Source organism: Ictidomys tridecemlineatus, chromosome 7 (genome assembly GCF_052094955.1).
Source record: "Ictidomys tridecemlineatus isolate mIctTri1 chromosome 7, mIctTri1.hap1, whole genome shotgun sequence".
Lineage (NCBI taxonomy): Eukaryota > Metazoa > Chordata > Mammalia > Rodentia > Sciuridae > Ictidomys > Ictidomys tridecemlineatus.
The window spans coordinates 189,339,686-189,359,662 of NC_135483.1; the positions used below are offsets into that span (position 1 = coordinate 189,339,686).

General features: G+C 40.9%; 1 protein-coding gene across 5 annotated transcripts in view; it reads right to left on the reverse strand.

Annotated features, from left to right (window-relative positions):
- The window catches only part of Pid1 (phosphotyrosine interaction domain containing 1), a 222,440-nt gene that overhangs the window by 106,974 nt on the left and 95,489 nt on the right, over nucleotides 1-19,977 (reverse strand). For 4 of the 5 annotated variants that reach the window (XM_005326455.5, XM_078018145.1, XM_078018144.1 and 1 more), the window contains exon 2: nucleotides 11,438-11,584. The exons of the other annotated variant lie outside the window; for it this stretch is intronic. In XM_005326455.5, the coding sequence (XP_005326512.1) occupies nucleotides 11,438-11,584 (147 nt within the window). The remainder of the gene's footprint in view (nucleotides 1-11,437; nucleotides 11,585-19,977) is intronic. 5 annotated transcript variants of the gene reach the window in all.

The following is a 19,977-nucleotide window of genomic DNA, read 5'->3' on the forward strand; positions in this document are numbered from 1 at the left end:
ACTTGCAAAAACAAGTCCAAGTTGACCTGAGGCTGAATCCACAGTCCATAGCATCTAATTCCTCATTTAATGCTCATTTTCCATTTAATAGTGAATTACTCTAGCCTCAAGTGGCAGGAAAATGGGGGCTCTGACCTTTGATTTCCTCAGTGTAAATGCTGGGAAGAAAGAAAGACAAAAAGAAGATATACACATCCAAGAACGTCTCTTAAAAGTTAAGTTCTTCTATTTTGGCATTGCGTTTGAATAAACTGGACCTTAGTTCTGTGGTTATTATAACCTCCTAAGAGTCTCTAAGAAGTTGCACAATCTCTGCTGGAAATCACAAAGCACATTATTAATGAGTTCATACCATCTTAATTTGTTTTCCGAGTGGGGCTTCCGAGAGTTGCCTAACAAATGAAGTCTACCACACAGGAACTACATTTTATTCACAAAATTAATCCAGGAAAACATGCAGAATAATTAACATATTTTCTAAATAAATGAACCCTAAATTTAGATAATAATTAAACTGAATTTTCAGAACTGAACCAACAAATTGTTTCAAGTACAACTGTCCAAACAGGAAATCCTGAGGGGGAAAGAACTACATAACAAGGTAGTCGCTTCCTCAGACACACACACTGTGTGCATAATGTTTTCCATATTATTTTCTAAATTATGCTTAAAACTTTACCAGGAGTGGAGGGAAAAAGCATTTGCTCACATCCCCTGTGGTGGGAGTGTGAACTTTCACAAACCCTGCTTAGAACACTCACTGGAATAAAATTATAAGTGCTGGTGACTTTGTGTAAGAAAACTGTATTCCAAGTGAATTTTAAGGTAAAATTCAGAAAATTTGATAAAGAATAAAAAAGGAAATCTAGCTCAGAATAGGATCAAACTGCTCCTTCTCAGACCCATCTTCCTCATTTTTAAAATTTTTTAATAGTGTTCTCAATTCTAGTACAAGAATATTCTTAGGCTTAAAAAAATGATGAATTCACTTAAACAACTGATTGACTATGATCATTTCATACATACGTGTGTAATAACGTTATATATTTATTTTTGTTTTGTGTACAATACACATTAAAATGTGGACCCTCCATTTCCATAAGTTCCACATCTATGAATATGACCAACAATAGGTTGAAAATACTTTCTTTTAAATCTTATCTGTTCTGAGCACGAACAGACTCTTTTGTTGTTGGCAAATTATTCACTAAACAATACAGTATAACAATTACTTACATGTAACTTGCATTATATTAGGTATTATACAAAATCTAGAGAGGATTGAAGTACACAGGAGAATGTGCATCGGTTACATCCACATATTTTGCCATTTTATGTGAGGGATATGAGCACCTCAGATTTTGGCATCATTGAGGGTTCTTGGAACCAATCCTCTATGACTGTAAAACTACTTGCATTTCTAGAATTCTCCAATTACAGGGAACCCACCTGCAGTAGACTGAATAATGACCACACAAAGGTAATAGTTTCCAGTCCCTGGAACCTAAAAACGTAATTCTAAACTCAGGATCTTAAGATGGGGCACTACCCTAGATTATTCAGGGGGCACTGAATCCAATCACAAGTGTTCTTATGAGAAGAAAGGCAGAAGGCACCAAAGGAAAGCAATGTGCACAGAGGCAAAGACTGGAGTGATGTGGCCACAAGCCAAGGACACCTGCAGCCACCCTAAGCTGAAAGAGTCAAAGGATGGATTCTTCCCCAGAGCACTGAGAGAGCATGGCCCTCCTGATACTGTGATTTCTACCCACTGGTTTTGGGCTTTGTTTCCCAGATCTTTGACAGAATAAGTATGTGTTGTTTTGAGCCATTAATTTTGCCACAAAGCAGACCTCAGAAAACCAGTGCCCCAGTCTTTGAAATGCATGTCAGTAAGTATGCAATCATGATGCTCAGCACACCAGCAAGCCCGACACCAGACCAGTCACACATGAGATGGGAAAAGGTCACTTTTCTCTGAAACAGTGGAAATTCTGATTTCGGCCACAGGAAGAAACAAATGCGTAAGCCATCGACTTGGAGTTGTTTTCTGAAATGTTCCTCAGAAGGGAGCTTCTTCCACACAATGTTCCAAATGTTTCACACTCAAAGAAACTTTTTCTTTAATAATGACTCTTTAAAAGTCATTTTTAAAGTAATATTTATTCAATGTAGAAAATTTAGAAAATGAAAATTAGCAAGAATTAAGAAAATCAAATATTTAGCGACTACTTCTATTCGTATTTTAGTTTCTCTGCTCTTCCACTACAAATACCTGCATATATTTATTTCATTTTTATATTATTTTACAAAAAAAGGATCCTCTAATAATCTTTTTAAAATCAGCTTTTAGTTCACTTACTACATCATGAACACTTTTCGTATCAATAGTTTCTAAACCAGACTTTTTAATGACTATGTTTTCCTCACTATTCTTAAGCAAAATTTTTGTAATATCCTTTTTAGATATTTAGATTATTTCCCCACTTTTCACTAATAAATCTCTGCTGATGTCCCACGAGTTTCCAAAGGTGGGAAGGAGAAGAAAGTAGTCAGTGACATCAGGAATTTGGAGATTGAGGAATATATAGTGTTTGACCCTGGCACAGTGGCTAAGCTTTATTACCCAAAGTGACTTCCTAGAGTTAATCAACCATTTACAGGTGCTCCCCTTGCAGTGTGGGGGTCACCTGGAAATATGTTTGGCTGTTTCAAGGATCCTCAGGGAATCCTTCAATGAGGCAATAGCTCTACTGGCCTATTATAAAGAAATCTATCATGCAACTCAAGAAACATTAACTGAGCGTCAATGCCATGTGGCAAACGAGAGAGATGAGACAGAATGCTGATCCTCACTCTGAACGTGTGGATCGGCTGAGATGAAGATAATTCCCAATGAAAAGAGATTTTACTTAACACCCAATGAGCGTGAGCTCATGAAAGATGAGTTTTGATGAAGCTATCAGGTCTCTCCATGCAAAGACTGAAATATAGAATTCAAAGTTAAAAATCGGGACCGGGGAGTTTATACTAAAATCACAAATAAAAGTGCCCTTCTCTGCTAGGTGCCGTGGCGGTGGCGTAAGTAGTCAGTGTCTGGAACAGATACACAAAGTTTCATCCTAAAACTCTACACGGGGGCCTCGGCTCTCCCTCAAGTCACACCCGTTCTCTCCCTTGGACTCCTCTCAGACCAGGAGGGGACAAGCAGGAGAAGGAGCACAGTAGGAGGACACAAAGAGGGGGCGCGCCTGAGGAAGCTGAGGGGCCTGATGGGTTGCAGCTTCCTCTGGTTTCCAATGTGCCTTTTCTAGCTGTCTTCCCTCTACCCCGTCCTTCCATGTCAGAGGCAGATGCCTGCTTGCGTGTGGGCTTGTGTGCAGGCATGCCTTTCAGCCCTTCCTCTTCTCCTCACCTGCCCACACATCTGTGAACGCACACGCTCCTGTGTGAGACCATGGCAAGGCACCTGTGGGTATTATCCCCTGGTGGTTCCAGAGCCGTCTCGCATTTTGCAGTTCCCAAACTCACTGTCTTTCCCGAAACCCTGCCTCTTTTCTCTGTTTCTGAACCTGAGTGAAAAACTCAAAAAGTGGGGTGCTGAATTTCCCCCAATGAATGAGAACCTCTCTGCCACCTGTAGGCAAAAACCCATGAGTGCAGAAGGTCAACTCCTTAGCAGCTGAAGGCCACTCAAAACAGCTTGCAGGAAGGCCCAGGAAGAGGGCTGAAGCTCATCAAACTCAGACAACTCCTACATGCAAAATAAAACCCTCCCTCAGCAATCCTCAGACTGTCCAACGGTAACGGGAGGAAGAGGCCCCCTTGCTTTGCCCCCCCAAGGCTCCACACTTCCTTCTGCTACCATTCTTCACTTCAGTGTTTACTGCTCTTGCTCAAAGTCAGGAATCCAGTCTTTTTTGCAGGGACACTATTTTGCTGCCTCCGTAGCACGCATTTGCCTCTTTCCGACACATACCTGATTCCTTTTCCCAGGGAACCTGGCTGCCCTCCCAGCTCCAGAAGTAGAACACTTCAGCTAAGCCAAGGCAACCCGCCTATTCCATTCTCCAAACACAAGCACTGCCTTCGAGGTGAACAGGTGACACATCCCATCCAATCACAGTATGTCTCCAGACAACAGCTTGGAATGCTGGGAGAAGAGCTCCCACAGGCTGCAGGGTTGGGCAGATTTGTGGCTGGCAACAGTGGTGCCAATTTTTGTTAACAAAGAGAGCAAATAGTCTAAGAACAAAGTTGTACGTGAGAACGAAGAGAAGTTTAATTCCATAGAGTACAACCCCCAGATGAACCCCTGGAGTTAATCTAAAGTTATCCCCCACTGCCAGAATTTACAGATTGGAGAGAAAGTATATTTCAGTGACTTAAGCCAATGCACAATAGGATTTCTGTTCTTTCAACTCAAAGCATCCAAAACTATTTCTAATCTTGTTTGCCCATCAATGCCTAGACCTTTCATAGAGTATGCAATATATTCTTGTGAATAGAGAAAGAAGTGAAGGAGGAAAATGAGGAAAGAAGGAGAGAATGACTGTTACGGTTTGGAAGCAAGAGGTACCTCAAAAGCTCATGTGTGAGGTCATGCAAGAAGGAATAGAGGACAAGTGATTTGAGCTATGAGGGCCTTAACCCAATCAGCAAATCAACCCCCCTGATGGGATTAACGGGGTGGTGACTGAAGGCAGGTGGGGTGAGGCTGGAGGAGGTGGGTCACTTGGGGTGTGCCTTTGGGGTATATATTTGTATCTAGTGAAGGTAGATCTCTCTCTGCTTCCAGATCATCATGGGAGCTGCCTCCCTCCACCACATTCTTCTGCCATGATGTTCAGCCTCACCTTGAGCCCTGAGGAATGGAGCTGACTGCCTATGGACTGAGACCTCTGAAGCCGTGAACCCCCAACGTAAACTTTTCCTCCTTTACCATAAGGTAAGTTGGATGGCTGACATTCACTTCCATGACTGGCCATTTTACACAAGCACCGCGTGGTAGGATTGGGGGATGACCTGCAAAGCCTTCAGCTCTGAAATGTCTCTTCTCTGTCCTATGAAACTATAAATCACCCACATCCTTCCTGAGAGCTAAGGGACTATCACTGCCACTCTAGAATGCAAAGAATCTCAGAAAGAGATTTGATACACAAATCGTTATGGCTTCCGGATCTTTAACACCGTCCTGGAAACTAGCTTGTTGAAGTTTCTACCCTCACAAGACAGAACAGGGCAGCGACATCCTCAAGTGGGCTTCATGCCACGGCAGGCCCAGTGCCCTCCTTAGGAGGCGAGATGGGCAATGCCAGGCTTCTGGTGCTGGAGCAGGCCTAGGTGAGGAGCTGGGGACCCCTGGTGGCACGAAGGGACAGGAGTGGCTGGTACTTACCAAGCTGCAGACTGAAGACAAGGACACCTTTCCCATGAGCAGTGAGGGGGGAGGGCAGTGGGAAGAAAATATCCCATGCTCACCACCCTGCTCAAAGCTGCTGTGGTGCTCAAGAGAGGCACAGCTCCTGGAGACCCTCCCTGAAGATCCCCCTCGGGACCCTGGCCCCACAAGGTGACACTGAGAGGGTGTAGGGGAAGGACAAGCAGCAAAGCAGACAAACTCAGGGCCTAAAAGAGACCTACATCAGTAATAGGTAGGTGATCCACCTCTTCCTTCCCATGCCTTGTCCTGCACGTCTTCCCCCAGTCCTCCCCTCAGGTCACGGCCCCTTTTGTATGGAAATCCTTACACTTGGAAATACTCACCAATCGCAAACTGGACAAAGTGCTTTAAATAAAAGACATGCTTTCGGATATGCTAAACCCCCCAAGTCTATGCCAATTCGTTAGAACACTGCTGATACTTTACTTTAAAACATATGCAACAGGTAACTGGAGACAGCCTCTGTACAATGGGTTCTGCAGAGCACCCACATGGCCACCCAGGAACTCGCTGGACCTGCTGTTTGTCATCTGTGTGTGCATCATGCATGTATGTATATGCACACTTCCCTGAGGGCTAGTAACATATGTATTTTATAATCAGCTATGTGAATTTTCATCACACACTCTCCTTTGTTTAGAAAACTATATTTGAAAGCCTGAGTTCTCAAATAAAATTATATGACAAATTTAGCCCACTGTCCTCAAGTTTTCCCTTTTTTTGTAATTAAAGATAAAATTCTACTCCAAGTGAACATGGTAAATCCTTGAGTCTTGGACCCTTGAATGAGATAATCCAATCTGTCTATTTTTGCTTTTGTTTCCTATGTTTTGGGGATCTTATTCTGCACAGCAAGGGAAACAGACTACAGAGCAAAGATATAACCTATAGAATAGAAAAAAATTGCAAACTACTCATCGGACAAAGGATTCATTCCAGAATGTATCAGGAACTTTATAAACTCAATAATTAAAAACCCCAAATAATCCAATTTAAAGAGAGATCAATGATATGAATAGACGCTTCCCCCCAAAAGAAATTCAAATGATCAATATGTTTATTTTAAAAAAATGTTCAACTTCATTAGCTGTCAAGGAAATGTAATTCAAAAACCATAAAAAAATGTCATCTCACCCCAGTTAGAATGAATATTACCGAAAAGACATAAAATAACAGACACTGGTGGGGATGGAGAGAAAAGGGAACTCTGTTGGTCGAAATATAAATTAGTACGGTGACTATGGAGAGGTGGAGAGGTCCCTCCAGAGAGTAAAAACAGATCTAATATGTGATCCAGCTTTCCCACCTCTGGGTATGTATCCAAAAGAAGTGATCTCGGCATATCAAACAGGTATCTACACATCATATTTACTGTTGCACTTTTCACAATAGCTAAGACGTGGAAGCAATCTAGATACCCATTGGTGGATAGATAAAGAAAATCTTGCATATATACATAGTGGAATATTATTTAGTCATAAAAACAGTGGCATCCTATCCCTACAGCAAAATGGATGGAATTGGAAGATATTATGTTAAGTGAAATAAGCCAAATGACACAGAAAGACAATGTTCTCTATCATATGTGAATGTTTAAAAAAAAATCAACCAGGCTATATAATGGTGATTGCAAGAGCTGAGAAGGTTGTGGGCAAGAGGGGATGAATGGTAGGTGCCTGAATAACAGTTACCCAAACATACTTAGATAGTGGTAATAAGCTCTATTGTTCTACAGACAGTGGGGTGACCACAGTTCATAATAACCTGTTAAAAATTTTATAAATAAATATTAAAGAGATGCTCAAAGGCTCTAAACACAGACTGATGAAAAGGAGACAGAAATATTAATTAATTCAATTTGATCAGTACACATTATAGACAAGTATCACACTCTAGTCCATAAGCATGTACAATTACTACATGTTACTAAAATTTTTAAATGTTTAAGGAGATGAAAACATTTACTACCTTGATTTAACCATCATGTGATGTGTACATATATCAAATTATAACACTGTAACACTTAAATTTGTATCATTGAAATAATAATAATTTATTTAAAAATATAGGTGGATATACTGATTCCAGCCTATTAAGGCATACAGAAACTGCAGTCTGCAGAACATAAAATTTCCTGATGCAGTTGGTCAAATGATGCCCCTGGGTGGTCCTGGAAAGGCAGTGGGATCCAGTGGGGGTGAGCATGAGCTGTGGGGCCAGACTGCTGAGGTCCGACTGAACCCTGCCAATTCCTCCCTGAATGCCCTGAAACAGGTACTAGACTGCTCTGAGCCTCAAGAAAATGATGTGTGAATTGCGGCTGCACGTGGCTCTTAAACCACTGGGTTGTCATGAGGATGAAATAATCCGTACCATGAAAAGTGCTTAGATGCATTAAAAGTGCTTCCTGTATTAACAAACAGCTGTTTGCTACCACTGTTTCTGCATTATGAGTGGGACCACTTATCATCATCATTACTATTTTATTTATTATTTATTCATCTTTATTTCTCAAAGGCTTTGACAACTATGGGGAGCAGACCCAGAGATGAGTCAACGTAAACCAGAACAATGCTCCCTGGAGATAAAAAGTGACACGAAGCACACATCTGTGTCAATACCTGCAGAGCCCCCCATCCCCGCAGTCTCCTGACCTGCTGTGGCAAATGCATCGCGACCACGCAAGTGCCCTCAGATACCATTTTCCACCCCATCCCCCACCTCCCAGTATAAGTCATTTCTGTTACTCCCATCACATACCAGTCTGTGGTTCAAGTCCTCAAGAGCCAAGCCCAGCCCACTTTCATGTAAATTACATGTATATTTTAAACTGCAGACTCCTGCTCTCCACCATGAAGCTGAGTGCTTGAATCAAGGGCTGTGGGAAGAAGGACCAGGAATTTGCCTCCCAGGGGATTCTGATACACACACAAGTTTCCAAAACACTTGTGATTTGTTTATCTGGGCACTCACCTCATTCCTTCTATTTGGCTGTGCATTGATCATCCACAAAAACTACTCTGGTTTCCTTCTCTACTCTTCCTTCCACACACAGTAGGTCAACAACAAGTACTAATTAGTAAGTGTTCGCTAATGAGGTGAAGCCACCTAGGATTCCACCATGCTAGGCAGGAGAGAAGAGTGACAAGCCACCATTGCCAGTGTGAAATCTGACCCAGCTTTTGATTCTCAAAACCATTCCAGCAAGAGTCCTAATGGGATGCAGTGGTAGTGTGGTTAAATAACTCCACTTCAGGAAAAAAAAAAAATGTGGCAGCAATAGAGAAGAACACACAAAGACCCAGCTGCCCGAAACATGAATAGCCTGGCAAGGCGATCCTGCCAGAACCCACCGAGAATACAGATCAGAGGGAAATGGGAAATCCGAGACGAGTGAGGGTCTCAGTGGTGCGAACCCTAACCCACATTCAACTCCACTTTCCTTTGCTTCTTCCTGCCTCTTTCCCTCCCCAAACCCAAAGTTATACAAGCACAACTTGAGAGCTTTTAGGAAAAAAGAACAAGTTCTGTCTAAAGATGGAGGGTCCCAAAGGCTGGCCTGCAGCTGGGCCGGGGCTACATTGTGCTCATTATTCCTGGGACGCCTGAGCCTGAGAGAGAGTCCCTTTGCAGCTGGCATCTTGTGAGCTAAGTTACTTACTTGCAATAATCAGAGAGGAAACACTGGACTTTGTTCTTAAAGATGACTGGGAAAAATCAGGGGAGGTCTAAGGATTTTAAATAAAAATGGATTGGTTTGAAGATCTATCTTTCTTTTTTTTTTCCTAACAAAAGATCAACACAAATGTGATCATGTCCTTAAAAATGAAAGGATACATGCAACTCTCGTCCATTTTTACAGTTAAAATTTGAAGGTCTAAAGTTGATTGTATCCAATTTGGAGAACTGCACATTTTGCAGATTTTCTTCCTTCGAATAGAATGATCATGCTGGATAGGACCTTGAGAGGCACTGGCCTGGATCCCCAACTCTGGCATTATGATTATCCATGCCTGCAGGCACCTCCTCTTGATGATTTCTAGGGATGGAGAGTTCATAAATTTTTTACAGCCTGGTGAAATGTGTTTTTCACCTTGAATGCTGAAGTCCTTTCCTGTGTCCAGCTGTAATCAGTGCCCAGTTCCCTCGCCTTGTGGCCACACAGACTGACTCCAGCGCAACCCCTGCCCTCTTTGGCATGCTATCCTGAATTCCTTCTCTTGTTTCAATGTCCTTTTAGACATAATATAAATGAGCACAACCTAAGGCAGTACACAGAAAAAAAAATAGCTCTTGAATCCTAAACTCTAAAGCACTGATTTTATGCTCCTAGCAAATCTGTCTTCATGTGAACACATATTCATAATTTCATATGTGGATTCGACTTTAGGTCTTTTTATTCTGTTAACTATTTTTTTTTAATTTTTAAAACACACTTGATAGGCTTCATCCAATTAACCTCCCTTCCTTGTATTTGTCCCTGCTGAGTTCTTACTTTGAGGCTCCATTTTCCTAATAGGAACAGGATTCGAAGTGACATGGGCCAGTCTTCTAAAGAATCTACAGCAAATCTGATCTCGTACCACTTTCCAAAGGAAAGCACCTTTTCCTAATACCTTTATGTCATCAATTCACTGAAAGCATTAAACAAAGGACCTAAGGCCAGTTCTGTTGGACTCACTCTCCTCTTTTAAAACTGACCCACTGGCAGCTGCTCGGGGCACCTGAGTTATTAGCTTAACCTTATCAGGGATACTATTAAAATAGCTTCTTGAAATGGAGTCATATGTCACTTGCCTGACTCCTCACTATATATAAAACAAAGTCTAAACTCCTCGCCTTGACCACAAGACTTCCCAACCCCACCCACCCACCACTTTTCTCAACTTCCCAGGTACCCTGGCCCATTCCTCTCCATTCCAAGACCCATTTCTGCCTGAGAAAATGAGCATCCCCTATTCTATTTGCACAAGTTCTTCACGCTGGCTCTCCTCCCATTTTACAATTAGCAGGTAAACTTCATAAAATTGCTGTGGGTCTTGCTCACACTGTGCCACAGTGCCTAGCAGAAAGCAGATGCCTAGCAAGTCTGAGGCAGATGGATGTGTGAGAAGCTTCAGGCCTGCCATCGTCACCCAAGTGGGAGGGACTCAAACTGATCCCCACTATTCCAGACCCGCTTCCCCAACAATAAAATAAGGAAAGGAGTGTATCTGCAAAGCTGAAAAGAAATCCATGTGCAATCATGTATTCTCCTTGCCCCCTATTATATTTTCATCATTCAGAACAAATTTCTGATGAAAGAATATGCATAAAACATATTTTCTTTGTTATCTCTAAACCAATTGCTATTCACCATCACAAACAAGAAAGAAAAACTTATGAGGAAGAATCCAAAAGCCTACCAGAATTATACATTTCATATTCCTGTTTTGTTTCCATGTCAGCATTATAGTTTCCATAAATAAAAAATGCTTTTGTATGAATATTGAGGCATGAATATTTGTACAGATTTTGAGAGCTGAAGCGAAGCAAAAATGCAAAATTACACCAAAGGACTCTGAGAGTACAAATGTGAGAAAACTTTTTTTTTTTTTATTTTGGGATTTTGGTGTTTTCATTCTTTATGATATGCTTTATTCAGTTTACAAATACAAAGGGAGGAATTACCCTTAAAGATTAAATTTCCCTTGCAAAGCCCAAAGTTCCATACAGCTAGAGAAAGTACAGCAAGAAAATCATTGTATTCACAAACACCAAGACCTGTTTTTCATATGTGCCCCCAAAATGATCAAAACAATAAAGAGCATTTACATTATTAAGAAAAACAAAGCAGGATATGAATTCATACTACCATCACTCAATGAGCTTGTCTTGCTAGTTGTTTAATATTTGCATTCTTAAAAAATGGCTACCTTGTGAGACAAAAGATCAAAGCCACACGTGCTTGAGCCTATCCCACCAAGAGAAGCCCTGTTGGCCACATGCCCATACCTTGCAGCCACTGTGAGTCCTGGCCTTCATCAGGGGTGTGGTGGTGCACAGCTCGATGGCCTCCGGCTCATGGAAGATGACAGCTGGGAGAGGTTCCTTTTTCAGTGTGAGGACATTCAATTTAGACTTCAGCATGGTCTGAAAGTGCTGAAAGACAGGAAAATAAGCCACATACACGTAAGCAGCTTGGACTCGCATGTGGAGCAACTGGATGTCGAACTTAGTAGCAAAATCTTTGTTCTATTATCTCTGTTTGAGTGAGCAAGGCCAAGAAATATTAACTAAATGGAGAGGGCAAAATCCGGTCAGGTTGCTACTAAAGTAAAACTGGGAGAGAGCCATCCCTAAGCAGAGACCATCTGCACCCAGGACCTTATGGTCCAGAGGAGATTTTGGAAGGTGTTGTATTGGATGAATTCCTAAAGAGGTAATTCAGGTAGATTCAGCCACACTAGTAAAGATGATCAGAAGGGGATGGTGCAGAATTGTTTGAGAAAGTCCACAGGGATCACAGGAGGAGAAGAACAAGTGAAGCAGCTCCCTACCCTCCCCAGCTCTTGCACTCACTGGCTGTAGAACTTCGGGAAATTCATTACTCCTCATTAGATTATTTTAATCTGATGTCGTGGGGCCATGATCTTAGGTAAGTATCTTTTGGTGGCACTGTTTTGAAGTATGCCCTGAATCCAGCGACTCTGAGTTACTAATGTCTATACCACCCTGTCCAAGACTGAATCGTTGCTTGGTTATTATTACAGCACTCACACTCTTCCCATCACTTATAACTTTGTCCCTTTGGTGACCACTGCCATCCAGAGAATATCCTACTAAACCACAAACGTTGAATGCCACATCTCTGCTCATACTCTCCCAAGTCCTTCCATCTCTTCATGGAAAAACTCCTAAGTTCTTGGCCTTGGCCTTTGAGGCCATCAGTAACGCAGAAACCCACTGTCCCTCTACATTCATCTCCCACCCCTTCCACTCTCATTTGTGGATCCAGCCACTGTGACTTCCTCATTCTTCCAAGAATTAGCCTTGGGGGTCTCTGAACATGATGTTCCTGCCCCTAGGTTTTTGCAAACCTTATTTTTCTTGCTCCCTGATCAAATGTCACCTCTTGTCAACATTATCTGAAAGAGCACATGTGCATTCTCACAAACACACTCAAACAGATACGCATGCGTGTGCACACACTTGGCTTAACACACCCTTTGCACTCACAGGGTCCCATTCTAGGACAGCCTCAGACGGGCTCCAGGCTTGGTTTAATGCTTTTGGTTTAATGTCACTTTCTGAAAATTCTGAATAATTTCATCACTGAACTTGTGTATTGCAAGTGAGGTCTAAAGGACAATGGAACACATCTATGAGTCAAGGAGATATTCACCGTTTTCACCTTCCCATTCTTGCCACCCATTTGCATCAGTGATAGAATACTGATAGACCCATGGCAGGTAGGAAGCCAGTAAGAGTCAAGGTGAATGCAAGGTCAGCATGCGAAGCCTGTGACTGAGAAAGGAGGGGCACCCAGAGCCCCTAGAGGCCGCACTGGGTGACCAGAACTTTCTCCAAATGCAGGAAGAAGTCATTGTGTACTAAGAAGCACGATGAGGAAGGAATCCTTCCTATCCTTCCCGCCCACGTTGCTTCCTTGAGTCAGGCCGCCACTTGCACTGAAAACGATGCTGTGACTTTTCCAGAAAGAGATTCATGGAAAAAGGAAAGGCTTTATGTTTTAGACCATTTCACAGAAGGTTTTCGTTTCTTTCTTTGTTTCAAATAGAAGACACTGATTTTGTTTTTATGTATGTGGCAACTGAACCCAGGAACCACATCCCCAGTACTTTTTAAACTTTTTTTTAAATTTTGAGATACTCTGCCTTCAATTTTGTTTTCAAATTTACCTAATCAGCTCCCACAATCACATAGGTCAGTTCCTAAAAAAAAAAAAAAAAAAAAAATCTCTTTATGTACATCCTTTTTTGTGGTAGGGAGCAGTGTACTAGGTATTGAACTCAGGGACTCTCCACCACTGAGCCACATCCCTAGCCCTATTTTGTGTTTTCTCTAGAGACAGGGTCTCACTGAATTGCTTAGCACCTTGTTTTTGTTGAGGCTGTTTTTGAACTCATGATCCTCCTGCCTCAGCCTCCTGAGCCACTGGGATGACAGGCGTGCACCTCTGTAGCCAGCTTGCTGTACATCTTCATGTAGTTCTGTTTTTCTCTGGTTGAACTTTGATGGACATAACTCCCTTTTAGGAAACAAAGTTGCCAGCTCTGATACTTTTCAAATGGGAAAGCAACTTGCTCTTACATTCCCCAGAGAATTGGTTTGTTCATAAGTCACTGGGAGCCAGGGTGGGGGCAGGCAGGAAAGAAGGAGGCGATGGAGGAAGGGCAAGTCTTCTTATGAATCCGGAAGCTTCTGCTTTGCTGTTAATTGATTTCTTTCCGATGGAGGGTGTGAGTTTGGAGGTGCAAAGTGGTGTGCGTGCTTGGGAGGAGCCATGTGGATCACTGAGAGTGAGAGCTGAAGGTGATCGGCCTCTGTGGGAGAGGAACTAGGGCCCATGGGTGAGTAAGAGTAAGGAGGGAGCGGTTGGAAAGACAAGTAGGGACATGGTCCTGAGACTACAAACAAGAGGAATGTGAAACCACGGGTCATCTAGGTCCGACTTCTGCCAGGAAGTAAATTCCTGTAAAGGCCTCTGAAAACAGCACCCTCTCAAGAGGGTAGATACCCACACTGCCCATAAGTTCTGAGATTGTCTCGAATCATCATTGTCCAATTATTGGACCAAATTCCACAGCCACTTACTCAGCCCCAAGCACACGGAGACTGGAAGTTGTGGGCTGGCACACATCCTGCCCCCTTGATTACTTGACAGGAGCCAACTAAAAGAAACACATAGTTAAAAGAAAGAAAGAAAGAAAAAAGCCTTAATTGTAGAGAAGAAAATAAAGAAGTTCAAATTCCACCTCTGGGTGACATGTTACACAACGTCACTGCCTCGCTCTTCAGAGCCCGGCTTCCCCAGCCATTCAGCATTTGCTCACCTGTGCATCCACCCACCTTTCCCAAACAACTACATGGACCCAGGTATGGTTGCAGGCACAGCTAGAGCAGAAATCAAATATTAGTCTCTGTATGGAAGGGTTCCTCCTGATGGTGGGGGGAGCCACGTGTCTGGGAGAGTTCTTTAGGACAGCTAATAAGAGAGGCTAAGATAATACATAAAAGTGAAATACAGGAAATGATTTGAGTTTTTTCACTTCTAATGCTTTTGTCCTTTTTGCCCCCTATGAAAATAGAAAAGTAACAGAAGAAATAAAATGTAGATTACATGATGAATTGTCATGGCTGTAATAAGACATCTTTTATGGCAAATTAGCATTGGATGTAACCAGTTTGCTATCATAAGTGTTTGGTAGTACAAGGACAAGAGTTGGAAACATTTCTGACAAGAACATTCTCCTGATACTGTCCTGTGGGAAACTTCTCTGTCACTCTATGCTGCATTGTGGAATGAGGTTCCCTGCCCCTGGTATTAGGACCCAAAGAATATGTGACACAGGCTGACCATCTGAGTGCCTCATGTCCCTGCCCAAAGGCACTGGTTCAGAGGCAACTCAAGATTGGCCAACCACCGGTCTCCTCCTGGGAGATCAACATATATACACTGAGGGGTGTGAGTCCTGAGCTGCTGACTCTCCTACTCTTCAAATTCAGTCTGAGACTGAGACCACCAAAGGGGAAGCTGAGAAACAGAGAAACCCAGCCAGACACCATTGAGCCCCTGGATCCAGCTGTGTCTGAGTTGGATCCATCCATGGGCACACTTAGAATGTGAACCAGTATGTTCCCTTTTTGCTTACGCAAGCTGGAGTTAGGCATATGATCCTTTCAACTAAGAGTCTATCAATATAAACTACTTGTAATGAAAAATAACCTGTGAAAATAAAATGTAGTCACTATCAAAAAATTGTAAGAGGACTTCATCGACTTTAAACTGTAGAAATGTGAGTTAACCTTATCTTTTTTTAAAAAATAAGTGAATCTTGTACTTATTTGAACAAGTAAAGCCTTAATGATAAAGTACCCAGTAATAATGTCAAGTAGGTAGCATCATCCTCAGGTTATTCATGTCTAAGATAAAGCCCTCAGAGCTGCTGCCTAGGGGTGACAGTTTCAAGTCTTCAGAGAAGGCCACACAATGTACCTGCAGCGACCCCTAATTTAGGTGGCAAGTGCTCTAACTTGGGTTACAAAGACCCAGAAGTGAAACCCAGCTCTGCCAGAGCCACAGGGCCTTGTGTTTCCTGGGCCTCCATTTTCTCTAATCTGTCAACTCTACAATACTACACTATCCCATGTCCAAAATGATATGGCTTGTTCTTTACAGAAACAGTACAATCAAAATAAGGCAACTTAAAGGAACCCAATTCAGTTGCATTATACAAGAGCAACAAAAGAGGAATGGAATAGGGGAGCTTAAGGAAAGCCACTGCTCCCAAATCAAAGATGCACAGAATTCCATAAAGAAAATGTGTTATTCATTCTTAAAGGGAAGTGAATAATGTTGTAGAAAATTAGAGCGCTGCCCCGGACAAATTAAACAAAGCTCAGCTTTCTGCATTTGGTGCTTTATGTGTGAACCCAAAATAGAGCCTCTAAATCAAACCCCATTATGTGATGGGGTAATCGCCATGCCCTGTATAATTTTACAGTTGGCTCTGCTTCCTACTGCTATTCAGACATTAATCTCTGACAGTTTAGCAGGCGGAGATTTACATATTTTACCAATTCAAATTGGGTGTATCTCACCTTTGTATTGATTCCGTATCCAAAATATAAAGCATCTTTGGAAGTCAAATCCTGCTTCCTTTTTTATAAAATAACTGGAACATTATCCTCACTCAAATTAGACAGAAAGCATTAAAATTTTAATCTTTTGCCCATCATTGCATCTTGAAGGCTGACTATAATGGTCAGTTGTAACTTGCAAATTACTGATTCAGTAATGCCCCTCATCAAGCTCCAAAAATATTGCAAATGCTCTTCGGAAGAGAACCACAAGGAACAAGTGGGTGAATCACATTAATGAAAAACTTCAGCACCCCCAAAAAATGTTAATTTGTACAAGTGCACAAAAATCAGTAGGGCTTTGACATTCCACTTATTACTACATTTGATTTTATTACTTAGGGGGTATGCAAAAATTAATGAATCTCACTTGTGCTTTTCTTACATTTTATACCAATTATTTTGTAGAAGGTATGTTCAGGCCCCAAATATGAGAAAAGGAACAATAGTGATACTCTTTTGGGAGGGACCTTTAAGAAGATATTTAGCTTATATTTTAAAACTTAAATTCTTAGATTTTTACTTTTAAGTGTTTGTTCTAGTGTTTTCAGAAAATAGCATAAAAGGAAAAATTGTTAAACAGAAAACAGTTTGCATATAACAAACTCATTTTGAGTGAATAAAAGAACATTTGGCTATTAAATTCAGCTTTTATTTGAACATTTTTAATGCAAAGGGGTTTGTTTATGTATTTGTTTTTATTCTTTTTAAAAGTGCTTTAGGGTTGGATGATTTCCCAAAATCTAGGACGCATATACAAAACTGAACCACTTGATTTCAAGAATTAATTTTTAATGTAGTTTATCAACCCAGTAGTTACAGAGAAAAAAGACCAACATGAATTTGCCATTTACCGTCTTGCTGCAAATCATTCTAGTTAACTGGCTTATTCAAAAAAATTTCAAGACCTACATATAAACTCTATGACTATAGATTGTCTGTATCTATTAAAAAGATAGCTATGGATAAACTAAGTAAAAATATTCACATTCACATACCAACATTTTTTTTCATGCAGTTTTTATTATGGAGGCTTTTTTCTTTTTCAACATCACAGATTCTCTCAAGAGATCACATGGGAGAGGCACAAAAATATCTTCATGCCAGTCCAAGAAACACAGGAAAACCCTAGGGCATGTGGAGGGCTCATTCATTCAGGAGTGAGCATGTATGTTAGGTATATGTCTGTCAAAATATAAATTAGCATATGTACTTTAAATAAATAAGCACATATAATAAATAGCCATATGTATATATACTTACAAGCATATATATTTAAATAGGCATAAATAAATAAGCATATACCTATTTTTTCACCAACACACATTTAATTATAATTGTATATACATAACCTCTCTCTTGTTCACATAGGATATATTCCAAGAAACCTTATGGGTGCTTGAAACTGCAGACAGTACTGAACCCTGTACATACTGAGCTTTTTCTGTATATACATGCCTATGATAAAGTTTAATTGATAGATTAGGAAGAGGAAGAGATTAACAATAATAACTAATAATAAGAGCCAGTCATGGTGGTGCACACCTGTAACCCCAATGACTAAGGAGGCTGAGGCAGGAAGATCGCAAGTTCAAGGCCAACCTTAGGAATTTAGCAAGCCCCTGTCTCAAAACAAAAAGCTGAAAAGTGCTGGGGGAACAGCTCAGTGGTAGAGTACTCCTGGGTTCCATCCCTAACACCACGAAACAAACAAAACAAAAACTAGCAACAAAGCAAGACAGGTACAACAATACACTGTAATAAATGTTATATGAGTGTTGTCCCTCTCAAAATATTTTATTGTGCTTTTCACCTTTGCACTTAAAGGAAGCATTTTATGGCATCCCTTCAGAATTTCTGAGTTGCTAACATCACTACCCTCCCTCCCTCCCTCCCTCCCTCCCTCCCTCCCTCCCTCCCTTCCTTCCTTCCTTCCTTCCTTCCTTCCTGTGGATTGAACCCAGGGGTCCTCTACTACTGAGCTACACCTCTATCTCCAACCCCCTCTTTTTAAAAATTATTTTTCTATGTTGAGATGGGGGTTCACTAAACTGCCAAGGTTGGCTTCAAACTTGAGATCCTTCTGCCTCAGTCTCTCATGTAGCTGAGATGAAAGGCATGCCCGGGTTAGCATCACTACTCTTGCATTTGGGACCATTGCTTATAAAACAAGAGCACTGTGATACTGCAACCGTCCAGTTGATAATTGTAATGACTTCTAAGTGAATAATGAGCAGGTAGCAAATGCAGCATGGATACACAGGAAGATGAATTATTCATTTCCTGGTGGGACAGAATAGGACAGCACCAAAGTTCATCATGCTACTCAGAATGAAGCATAATTTAAGACATTAATTGTTGATTTCTTAAATTTTCCACTTAATACTTTTGGACTGTTGTTGCCTGTGGGTAACTGACACTGCAGAGAGTGAAACCACAATAAGGGGAGACTACTATGTGTAAATGTGTGCTACTATGTCTCTGTGTGTCTATGTATGTATGTTTCAGATTGGAAACAAAAATAAATAAATATGCAGCTTCTCTAGCTTAAATAGTTTCTGTTATCTTCTAACTATTTTTCTATTCGTAAACAGTATTTTTCTACTTTTCTAATTGGGAACAGTTAAATGACCTATTGTTAAATATGGGTTGCAAGCTATCAGTTCGAAGGTATATCTGGACTATAGGTATGTTTTATTGGATTCACAGATTGCTTTATGATTAAAATGTGGGTCGTATTAAAAACTGCAAGATTATATATATAAAATTATATATATATATATAATATATATATAATTATATATATATATAATGTATATAATTTTATATATATATAAAATTATATATATATATATATAAAATTAAAAATCTGCATTTCCACTTATCTTGAAAAATCAGAAGTGCAAAATTAACCTGCTTTTCTCAAGGCAACAATCATCTCCTGCTGATTGTTTAAATTGTCCCTACTGACCTGAGGCTTTCTTCAGCCATAGATCATAGTCTCCTTTTGCCCAAAAAGCAAGTTCTCTCTTCTATAATAACTGCCAGTGGCTTTTTTTTTTCAGTAGTCATATCATATCTTTCCAAATTTACTACTATTGATTATTTGGTTGACCCTCATAGGCACGCAAATTTGCAATTCCTGATGTAAAACAACAAAGGCTACAAGCACAGAACAAAAACTTGACCCACTCAAGAGGCAGAAAAATTAAGTACAGCTGAATTAAATCATGCTAATATTTAAATTATAAAAATTCAACCCAGAGAGTGTAAGTAAGGGAATGACAGACAAGAGCAATAACATCAATAGGTGAACACGTCTGTCCCTCCACTCAATGACTATGGGACTGGAAGAAACGCTGAGGAATCTCCTCTTCTCTAAGTCACTGATTCCTACTTGCCCCTGGTGGTATATCTTGTGGCACTGAATATAATTTAACTGCTAAAGATCAGTAGGTTTTTCTTCTGCTTTTAAGGAATATGCATTACTAGAAACCAGAGTGACCCTCACTTAAAACAATAAAACTTGAGAAAACTTAGGCAATGACAGTTTGTGAGGCCCTGGGTGTCAGGCAACAAGGCCAGCAGTCCATGAGAGACATAAAGCAAATGATGTAAGCCATTCAACTGCCCAGCTCACTGCCTTGAAAGAGTCTGAAGGCCACTGTGCA